Genomic DNA, 12001 nt, shown 5'->3' with positions numbered 1-12001 from the left:
ATTACGTCAAGGAAAACGTAACATTCGTAAGCTGTTATTGGCATAATATCGCGTACATATTTCGATTTCAAGCTTCTATCAAACAAAATGACCGCAATGTCAAAAACAGTGCATGCATATATCTATGTGTGAATCTGCAACTCACGGTTCGATGTTTACTGCTCTCGCTCCTCGGTTGATGTTATTGTAGCAGCGAATCCCTTCCGGGAAATACATTGCCGCTCACGCAAGAAGTCTATGACCTGATCGACCCTCGTCGATTTGCTGTTTTATCTTCCTTTCGACCACTTTGTTTCACACGCGAATTTTCGGAATTTCGTCGATGCTTTGCGTAAGTTGCAAACAATTCATGGTCTCTAAATACACTCTCGATTTCCAAATTCGTCACTTATAACGGCGATACTGCAACATGCGTGGATAATTCAATGATAAACACTTTTATTAACGCAAAAAAAATGAAATAGAAGAGTGAATGAGACTCCATTTTTGCTGACTAATCATATACTCAACCGACGCCTCGCGTGAATTGACGATTAGTTTCTAAATTCACTTTCGATCTGAATCCATTACACATAACAGCGATGTCGCAAACGGTCGCATCGGTAATTCCGCACTAAAAGTTTTCGTTAATGCGAAAAAAGCAGGAAAATGTAAGCACGATCGACCACTGTGCACTTTTATGCATAGTTTTAGCGCGCGCAACTTTACACGATATAACGAAAATGTTTTAACAAAATTGAAGTTGCATCACTCAGTTATGCCACTACAAAATAAAAATATTGCATCTGGGAGAATTTAGTATTATTTTACTTTGATTATCTTAATTTTCATCTAAATACAATCGATGTTATTCGAATAAACAATTTAATGTAGTTAATATTATTTTTAGTACGCAATATTACTTTTCCTTCAATGCTAAATTTTTACTATGTACATTTTTTTAATAGAAAAATTAATATTTTCCCAAATGTTCTTCATTTTTCTAAAGAAATTAAATAAAATCAAATCCATACTTTCGATGCTTACATAAATCATTTACTTTTCACATACATATATCTCGGTTGAACAGTCGAAAAATCGGTCGAAATTATAACCTAAATGTCGGACAACAGCCCCGCGAATTAACCTGCGTCCTTGTAACAGAAGCTGTGCACTTGCGCCTTCGGTGTCGAATATTGTCATCCCTGTCGTAGGAATAAAGATATATCCAGACAAATTTGCATTACCGCGTAATGTATATGCACAAGGAAATCGATCAATCCTGTCGCCAATGTAAACTTATGCCACACGTGATTGGAGAATTTCTTTATTCATACGCATTGTGCGATTACACAATTTCGCCTGAATGTACCCTAAGAGAGCGAACGTGCGCCGAAGTGGGGAAAACGATCGGGGCGACGCGGCGCGGTGGTTCTAGAATCCGACGTTCCGTTGGTTGCGACAGTCGGTAGCGGCGCGTTCCAGGCGCCAGTCGCGGTAATCATGTATCCTTTGGCGCGTTTACGTACCCCAACGCGAGCCGTCGCGACGACGACGGTTCCGGTGCTCTTTATCCGCGTAGGTCTCGTATCGCTCGCGTTTTTATGGTGTCCGGTGTCATGCCAGGAGAACAGCTTGACGAATCGCATGAGGGCGATCAGCGAGGATCTGGACCGGCAGCTGAACGAGATCATGGCTTCGCAGGCGCTCAGCTACTCAACAGTCAACACCGTCGGGCTGCCGTACAACGCCACCACCAAGTTCAATCCGAAGGGTATGGGCCAGCTGTACAATGTGACAAATATGTTCATCGACTTGGTGCAGAGCAAACAGGCGTATCCCGAAGGTAAGTGCCTTGCATATCCCTGTCCTCGCATATCCGCGGTGGAAGCGCCCGTGCGCGAGCGTCGCGAAACATTATGGGGGTTTTCGGGGTTAGGATGGGCGAATTTTCGTCCTTCATCCGATGGTTACGCCCTGCTGTAAACGCACCCAAAAAATGGCCGGCTGCTTGTTGGTAAACAGAAACGGCTGTCAGAGAAACGCGGGCCATGTTAACGGTTATTGACAGATGATTCGCGTCGCTCGCCCTCGGAGTTGCTAAGGTAGACTTTATCTCGCCGCCGGAAACGGTGGATCATTGTGGAGCAAAGAAAGCGCAAGGAATTAAGTATTGAAATTCATATTTTCAGCAACGATGAGTGAAATGTTTATTTCAATAAAATCTGTGATTTTGAGAAATAAGATGTTAAATGTGTTTACATCTGGCGTATGTTTACAGTAGAGATTTTTTGCAGACTTTTTAAACTCACATATTTTATGTCTTGTGCAATTAATGTGAAAAAGCTGTTTCTTGTTTTATTTGAATTATTTTCACAATTGAGCTCAAATAATCACAAATAAATGTATATTCAGTAGAAAGATGAAATAGTGAAAGTATACGGTGCAAAATTCACGAAGTATCTTTATGTTTGAGGAATATGCTTAGTTCCTTAGTTGCTTGTCCTTGAAAATCATCAGCGAATTACGGTACCGTATTTCGCTAATAAATTGTAACGTGAACCGGGCTTCGAAAGCGGACGCGATCGTCGCGTAAGCGAGGTCGGCGGATTATGCGTGAAGGTCATGAAATCGAACGATATAAGATTACATTTGCATCTCTGTCAGCAATCTGAGAGTTTTTACCTAAATTATATATATTTTTTTTAAGTACTACACTGATGAAGTAAAATTAAAAGAAAAATTTAATTAATTCGACAAATTAATTAATTTATCTTAGAATCGTATGCAAATCCTTGCGAGCAATCCTAAAACAGATATAATAATCTGTGTTAACTAACTCTAACGATTCCACATCGTCTATAATTTACATTCTACTAAAAATAGACAGACGAGAAGAATATTTAATCACTCGCGGTTAGCGCTAATTGATATTACTGCAATTTAAATAGTGAACGGCGAGATCGCTGTGTACGATCGCTATTACTTGATATAAAAGCGACGAGAAAAAACGCACTGTGTTTTTGTCAGCTAAAACTTGCTTACTGAATTTTTAGAACTCTAAATTATACATATGCAACGTATAGTTGCATATTCTTCTGCATAAATTATCACAAAAAATTACTACCTTTTATATACATATTTTAATTGCAATTTTCGCATATAATGTGAAAAACGCTAACAATAGGCAAGCTAGTCACGTTACATATTTCATTAAAAGAATTAAATTTGTTCATTTGTATGAGGCAAAAGTTTTCCAGTGGTTTAAATTACGAATTTATTCCTTCGAATGGATGATATCTTCGAATCTGGTTTTTGCGCGACTCGTGCAAATTCATGCGACGTTCCTACACTCGTCTCCATGAAATATTCCCTACAGACAGGATTTGCGTCCAGCGACGAAACTATGCATCGGAAGAAAATCGATATCAATTTAGAAGATTTGGTACGCGCTCGCTCATGCGCGTCGCTTTTTTATTCCGTTCTGATTGGATTTATGCAACTGTCTATCCATTGTTAACCCGAAATGCGACTCACAATAGGCATGAAATGAAGCATTCACGATTTTTTTATATTTAAATGGATCCGCAACAGTCGGACAGCTTTTTGTACGTGATTCAGTCGGTCAGGATTTTTCGACTATTATTCCGATATTCAAATTTTAATTTTTGCGATGGAGATCCGTTTCCCATCGTTTATCGTTTTTACTCGACTAATGTAATATTCTTCCATTTGAACATATTTGATTTTATTGTTACGTAAAATAAATACAACTTTCTACACGCATTAAACTCAAAGTTTAGCGCTCAGTTTTCTATTTTTTTCATTAATTGCGCGATAATTATTACGAAAGCGTTTTTAACATTGCTAAAATTTATTCTTGCTTGTAATTATATATTACGAGAATGAAATTAAAAATCTGCTGCTGCGGCTTGCACGAATAGGGTAGAGAATTTTCGTATAACATTAGCGGTACGCGAACGCTTTCCTCGCTTAGTGCAGGATAGTTCGTTAAAAACTCCGATAACTCAATGAAGTATGCGGATCATTGACCCCCCAAGCGCAATATAATATAGGAACGTGTAGTATATCGCGTCTAGCAGGAAGTTGATAGTGAGAGCGTGTCATCGTCCGTCCACAGAAGTGCGAGAGCTCCGACAATCTCTCAGAATTCTCTTACTCGCCATTGTATTGTCTGTCGACAAGACTTTCGTTAGAACGACACGTGCATCATTGAAAAAAAAACAACGTAGGTATATTATATATAGTACAGTCTCAAAAAGCCTATTAATAGGATTTTATGATGATAAAATTTTTTGACTGGTATTAATACATTTAAAGAATTTTTACCGTCTTCTATTTTATTGTTTTTTAACGTCTTTCTAATTTACGGACGAAATTGTGGAGGTTCTGACGTTTTTTAAATTCAGACTTCTTATTAATCATATCAGTCTTGGCCTACGTTCAAGTAAATACTGAAATATATGAAATCTAGAGTGCTCAAGAAAAGATAGTAGACCATGAATTGTAAATCTCTCACAGATAAACGCGCCGCGTACCGCCTTTTCGGAGTTTGCATTACGCCACGATTTTGCACAACTACATTTCAGAGTAAATCAATTCGCCGGCAACAACGAAACAAAGTTTGCAGACTCGCCACAATATGATCGGTGCTCCGCAACAATCTAATTTCGCCCGAATTTGCGCGACGGATTTAACGGCACCGGATGCGATGGAAACTGGAGACGCACGCGCGTGTAAACTAGCTCGGCAGCTTTTCCGTATTACATACGCCGGCAGCGCGCGCGAGGGCTCAGGTGATTCCGAATTATAAACTGAAACCCGACACCGCACCGTGTCGACGCGGTTGGTTTGGCGCTCGCGGAAATTACGGGGCGGCGCGGAATTGGATTTCGATAGTCGCTAACACTTCTATCCGCGGCTGTTTAGCGGCTCGTGACGGCTGTTTCTCCTTCGGGGATGACGTTGCTTCTTTTTCAAGTTTACCCTCCGATCCGCGTCGGTATAACGGCACTTTTAACAGTACGGATTATTCCTGACACACAGCTGACGCTCCTCTTATCGCTTCATTTCGCGCTCGATGATCGACGAGAAGCGGAACCGACGATATTATTGAATCAGAAGTTATGTAGCAGTTAATCACGTTATTAATTCTTATATAAATTTTTACAATTACTATTTATCAATATTTTATATCTATATATTTAAAAAGGTAGCTGTTTTCACTTTTTAATTTTTATTTATTGATTATATCATCTTAAAATTTTACGATTATGAGTGCCTTTATTATGTATATGCGTGCATCGAATACTTTTACACACAATCCCGGAATAACATGTCTGTTCTTTATTATTAGCCGTCGTTTGCAATATGTAATAATCTTGTTGACGATGACGCTTTGTCGCGTTAGCAATTAATTTGATGCACAGTTCGCAACATCTCGCGTTATTAAATCAGCACGACAGTTTGGTATTTTTTGGCTATGATTTATTACGGAAGCAGATAGGAAGACAGCGATTAGATTAAGAGTCGTATAAATAACATTGGCGTTGTCGTATCAAAGTTGCACAATCAAGACTTGCAATCAAGACTAAAATAAACACTTACTATAGTTTTCGTACATTACAGTTTTATTGTGTAAACTTCAGTAAAAAATCAATATTATTTTTGCAATAATCTAATATCAGTGAAAATATCTCGGATTCATAGATTAAAAAAAATGGCGTGTTTCAAATTGAATCACCCGATAATTGATTCGCGAATCGATCGACGGCTTGACGCGCACACACACAGACGTCATTCACTATATAGCTTATACATTAAATTCTCCGTTCAGCGCCGGATGATTTACGATGTCAGAGGTATCTTGTTCCGACAGCTGGCGGTCGATATTATTTTATTAGTGTTTTCCGTAAAAAAGATGTCATGTGGGTACGTTTGCATGCGTTAGAGCTCAGTCACTCGACAGCCGGTCCGAATAGCTGTATATCGATCTCGTCGCCTGATTTCCGTCGCACAAAAGCCCGCCGTTCGCGCGACGTTTCCTTTCCTAGATAAAGAGAGAGAGAGAGAGAGGCGAGCGTAGATTCGAAAGAGAAGCGAATACAAAGTGACGGAGACATTTCACGAGTCTGTCGAGTGTCCTTGCGCATTAATCTTTCGTTCGACGGAATTACCTTAACTTCCTTTCTCATCCGGAGAGTCTGCGTGATACACCGTTCTTCGAGATATAATTTCAGATTGAATTGCGGATTTATTATTGAGCAGCTTGATTTATATATGCGCAGCTGCATTTGTAGCGTTATTTATACATTCCGTCGGTCGTCAACCTGTAACTCTCAATAAAAGGCTGTGCGTCGTGAATAAGATTGCACTATCGTGATTAAGTATCGATATCTCGGTGTATCTTGTTATTATCAGATTGATTACTCAAAGTAATGTCGCTGCGACAAGAAAAATTTTCCAGCTTTCGTGGAATCGTTTGTTTTTTTTTTCGATACGTGACAATGATTTCATAGAACATAAAAGGATCGGAAAAAATGAAATGCAGGAAATGGAATTGCACGTCCGCAGCGACGATTGATGTATCTGATTTTTTGTCGGTACATAATCCTATAAAATTTTTATAGTGCTGCTACTTTTTCTGTCATATTTTTTTCTGCTCCATCGGCAAGACTTAATTTTCGAAACTCTGCCTCCACTTTGCATTTTATAGTAACTCCCTTAAATTTTTTATCGCGGAGAATCATCTCCCGCAAAAGCATCGATATATACATGTTACCACCATGAGTGATGATAAGGATAAAAGTGAAAAATTTGGAACCATCAGTCGCTGAAAGTCGATTTTATCTCCTTCCATCGTCGCATTATCACGTGATGCATACTTGAATAATGACATTGTTTAGAATTAAGCAAACCGGAAGTGTCTAAAATCACGATGAAAGTACTTTCGGCATCGAAAAAATTTTCAATGGAATACTGCTTGTTGCTATGCAGATACGTTGCGGGAAAAAGTCAGTAAACAGAGTAAAAAACGCAAACTCGCGTAAATTTATTCTATGTAGGACATTCTGTTCTATCGGTCTATCGATTGCCTTTTGGCCTTTAACATTTTTCATAAAATTGAGCTAAATAAATATTCTGCTAACGCGATACTATCGATTAAAAGATCCTCATACGGAATTCGACACTTCACACGTACATTGTGTTTATGAAGCGAAGCTATTTTAAAATAAACGTGTTTTATCGTTTGCATTGTAAACGTGTGCGCGTTCGCACGGTTTCTGAACTCGAGCAAGCTTACCGTAAAACGTGACTGCTGCTGCAAGCTGCTTTAACAGACGACCAAAGCGGACGAAACGTCGTTGTTTGCCAAATAATACGATAAGGATTTCGTGAACGCGAGCAGCATAGTCGATTGTAGAACTTTGATATGTTCAATCATATGTATGTTTTATGTGGATTAACATATTTGTTCGATCTTTAAAAATTGCCTGTCATACAACAAATAACATTTCACTGAAACTAACGGCATATTTTACGAACAAAATATTGTTTTAATTAATATTCAGAAATATACAGAGTGTTAAGAGACAACTTTTAATGAATAAACTTTAGGAATATATAGAGGGTATCCTAAAATTACCCGTTAATGGCAAATTTCTGAGATCATTTGGAGATGAAAATCTTAATATCAAAATGTCAAGGCTGCAAAAGTTTTGAATGAGAAGTGTTCAAAGTTGACCAATCAAGTTGTCAAAAAGTAATGTGGTATTAAGATGTAGAGACATCTAAAACATCTAAAACAAAAAATTTATAGAAACGTAACATTTGTTATTATTTCGTTTTTGAAATGCAGTGGTGCAAAAGAATATTTGTAATTATTTAGAATAATTATTTATATATAACGTTTTATACGCCAACAGTCTTATTGAATTTTGTCAACGCTGTGAAAATTCTTTCGGCATGGCTCTGGACGCTTTTATCGTAGTTATTTTCGAACAAGACACCATTTTACTGAAATATGTTAATGGAACGTCGTGTGTTTTCATAAATTCCAAAACCGCATTGTGATTACTCACTCGTTTCTAGGGACTTAAAAACTTAGTTGGCATGACTCATGTGGGATTTATCCTTTCTCCTGTCGCGACACTCACTTGGATGATTCGCTTTATAACGGAACACATGGCGAAAAACTGGGACAATAATAGGAGTGATGCATAGATACTTACACGGTGTATCAAGCGCATGAATTTCACACAGGACAGGCGGAAGAAAAGAAACACGTTCGAGACGAGCAATAATCCTTCATTTTCTGCGTCTTCAACTTTTTCTTTAATTAAGAAACGGGCGAGTTGAGAGAAGCCCGCAGCTGAAAAGAAAGCACGACAGTTCTGGGACGTTCTTTATTAACGCGTAGATTTATATCGCATATTTCGCTCCGACACTCAATGCACGCCTCTTTCTCCTTCTCTCCCATTTACGTCATCAACGCAATTCGATATTACATACCTAAATCCGCGGTGTGTGACACGCATGGTTGCGCGCATCCGTCGATACAATCCGTCGTTGTACGCAACGATGTACCCAGAAGAGTGTATTTAAACGATGGAGAACAAAAGCCTCGTAAATCGCGGCAATAGGTACGCGTACTATTTCGCTCGTGTATCGTGTTGATTTACGATACCGCGAGTACAATGAGACGGTACATTACATTATACTATGTTATAGGTAATTAATGATATTTGCATTTCATAAACCGAATGTACGTATGATATATGTGTCGCCTAATCTATTCATAAAATTAATAACTTAAACAATCTCAACTAATTAATATTGTTTTATTATAAACGTATACAAAGATAAGTGTACGAAAAATTCTTCAAGACATCATTTGGACGAAAAATTGCACTTTTAAGAAAGTAATTGCGCATTTTAGAAGATATACTTTAAAGATTGCGATATGATTCATGCAATCTTTATTTTATTATATCTAGGCATTTCTTATTTTCAAAATAGTTTCACAATCTAGTTTCACAATTGAGAATGTATCACACTTACAATACGCACGTTAAATGCGCATAGATAACGCCATATGTCGCTTGATAGAAAAGTGCATTATCAACAGATTTGCGCGGTAGTTGACAATGCGATTTGATAATAATACCATCTGACAATGAGAGATAAGATATCGATCGAAAATGCCGGCTCGAAATGCATGACGCATCCGCGGTAATCTCCTTCGTTGCTTTTAATGCGACTACGTTCGGCAATGTTCCTTCTCGATGGCTCAAATGCGAGCAGATGTTGCCAAAGAAAGTCTGCGTCCCGCTCGACGGTTAATGTCATCGGAAGGGACGCAATCTTTTCTATAGAAAGAGTATGGAAAAGCTTTCTTCTCGCTCCACGTTGATAGAAAATCTATAAAAGATTTGTCGGCGTGTTGAAAGAAAGGGGAATATATCGATAGTACGTAGAATAATAAATCACACGTAAGTTTTTGAATATCCATCAACCGATTGAAGTTAATTTAACTGCGAAGTCGCGGTGATTGTCGGCTGTGAAAATCATACGCGAGAGAGTCACAGCTGTGCGAAAATCGGGGATTTAATTTCCGGACGCGCGCGGAAGTATTAAAGTCAACCCGAAACACGCCAAAACGACGCGAGGGTTTATCGTGTCCCCGATACACACGCCTCGTTTCACAGACGAAACTCCGTGCGTTTCCAACTGGCAATTTACGTGTGTCCGATATTCCGGCGAAATTGCGACTTGTAGCAGCAGGGCAGCGCGGCAACGGAAGCTGCATTAACGATCGACGAGTAATCTCAACGCTGGCGATGTAATGTACGAGCTTGTGACAATCGCGAAAAACTGCTGCATACAACTTCACATACGCATTGATTGTGGAGAAAACAAAGGAGCGAGCCTTTTCTATTCTCTTTTTCATTAAATATTCTTTTATTATCTACGTTAAGTCTTGCAAAGCTGGAAGTTTTAAAGTTTGGAAGTAATGACTTTTTAAATGTCTTTTTATCTTTATCTATTTCTGTCCTTTTCTCGACGCTGAGAAACTCTGCAAATTGTTGCAAATACAATATTGGACTTTGCAAGTCCAAGTTTTACAGAGAACATTTCTGAAAAACATCGCAGGTACTATTGATTTATTTGTCGACTATATTTCGCTGCGCCGGGAGTCGTAAATTGTCGCAAATTGCGCAAATATTCCGCGATCACCGTACAGATATATACATATATGGCCGAAGAACATTTTTACGCAGAAAACGAAAATATACGAGTAAGAGCCGCCCTAAAGTTAAAACTGCTATAAATTCCTTATTTCGACGGATTTGATCACGCGCGTCGCGACGGATTCTAAAAATGCCGATAATAAAACATTAAGCGGTCATTGACACGATTTTCTCTCTATTGTGAACCTGCGAATGCGTAATTCTAAATTGATGAATAAGCAAATAATTAATTGATTTCAAGGTAAATTAATTTTCTCTTCAAACAAAAATAGTGAAGATCGGTTCGTGAGGTAAAAAAAGATATTTCATCTGATCTATCGATATGGCTTAAAAGGTTTTCATGTGTATCTCCTTTGACCAGAAAAGGCATTAATGTAGAGGGGAACTAATAATTTATAAGCGGTCGTTATTAAGCGCGACCTTGTGCCATGCTGAGTACGCTTGATAAACACTTTCCACAAAACGCGAACGTTGCGGTCTGAGGATTCGCTAGTCCTCTTTAACATATGTTAATTGACCTCGCCTATAGATAAAAATCTCATTAGCTTCTCGGTGTACAGATCCAGGCCAAGTACAAGTGCAAATAAGTCGTAAAAATTGCAACTCTTCTGCGTAATCAGGTGTATTGCATTGTGCAATTATTGAGAAATCATGACTGCTGTTTGTTCAATGAACAGATGTCACAAATGACACTTGTGTTTCTACTAATCACTCGATGAATCTTCAACAAAAAAAAAAAAAAAAATTAAAATGCTAATAGATCTTCGTTATCGCGTTATCGCGACCTTCAAACACAATGCTCGTGGTTAATGGCTCGAGAGAACATTGTTCTTTGCTTATTTGTCCTCTTTACTTTTAACGTGCCCGGGCAACCATTCATTTTTCATTCAGGGATCAGCGAACTCCAATATTCGATCATTTCACATATTTTGATGTCTCTATTAATGAACAAAACACTATTCTCGGATTATACTGCTGAAAATTAAGGGCGGAAGGAATAATTATGACTCAATTTTATTTTGCAGTTTCCATCAATCGTTATTTTATGATCAAAACAGAAATTATTTAAGCTTCTTTCACTCTTCGTTGACATCCTGCGACATCCTTATTTGCATTAGTCTGAAAATGCGCATTGTATTTACAGTTATATTTTTAATTCAACTTCAGAATATAGAGATTTGTATTTTTTAATAGTTTTTATTTAAAATAGATAATCCACCGAAGAATAAAAGCATTGTAAAAATGATTTAAAAATGCATTATATAAATCGAGTGCGGTAAACGAAGGATAAAGTTCTTTTAAATTTTTATACGCGCCTCCGAATGTCAACAAGGGTTTTTCGTATTAGCATAGTTAAAATCCAGGATAAATATTTATCAAGCTTTCAATGTTTATCACTGTGCGATTCAGGATCGGAGAACCGAGGTATCTAAAACGAAAAACAAAAGAGACACGTGTCGAAGGGAATGAACGACGAGAAGAAAGAGGCGAGAGGAAGGTATAAAAATGTGAAGTAGTATAAATCGGTATATAAAGAGCAACGCGCGGCAGCGGTCTTATTCTCGTTTTACTGAAAACACCATCGATCTGTTCTATTTTCGTAAAGGTAGGAGCGCACACATACGCACGCGCGCGCGCACACACCGTGAACGCGTGTCGCGTATGCGATAAAACGGTGTATAACAGCGAACGATGCATCCAACAGCATCGTCCGGCATGTTGTCCGGAATTCGCGCGGAAACACGCATTTC

At 38.3% G+C, this 12001-nt stretch overlaps 1 protein-coding gene and 1 long non-coding RNA gene across 8 annotated transcripts in view; one reads left to right on the top strand and one right to left on the bottom strand.

Moving 5' to 3' along the window:
* The first annotated feature begins 1421 nt into the window (after positions 1-1421).
* The window catches only part of LOC105676690 (prominin-like protein), a 39297-nt gene continuing 28717 nt past the window's right edge, over positions 1422-12001 (top strand). For 5 of the 7 annotated variants that reach the window (XR_010889299.1, XR_010889297.1, XR_010889298.1 and 2 more), the window contains exon 1: positions 1422-1825. Coding sequence is in view for 4 of the 7 variants with exons in the window: in XM_012374759.2 (XP_012230182.2) it covers positions 1483-1825 (343 nt within the window). In the remaining 3 variants the exon portion in view is untranslated. The remainder of the gene's footprint in view (positions 1826-12001) is intronic. The other 2 variants (XM_012374760.2, XM_067351914.1) reach the window with 1 other exon arrangement.
* LOC105676693 (uncharacterized) lies at positions 7663-8579 on the bottom strand. Its single transcript, XR_001101426.2, has 3 exons — positions 8512-8579; positions 8232-8371; positions 7663-7799 (listed from the first exon to the last, which is right to left on the bottom strand). It is a non-coding gene; the product is annotated as an uncharacterized lncRNA (long non-coding RNA).

Source organism: Linepithema humile, chromosome 3, assembly GCF_040581485.1.
Source record: "Linepithema humile isolate Giens D197 chromosome 3, Lhum_UNIL_v1.0, whole genome shotgun sequence".
Lineage (NCBI taxonomy): Eukaryota > Metazoa > Arthropoda > Insecta > Hymenoptera > Formicidae > Linepithema > Linepithema humile.
Note: the sequence above shows the minus strand (reverse complement) of the source record. Positions and strands in the feature narration are given on the sequence as shown.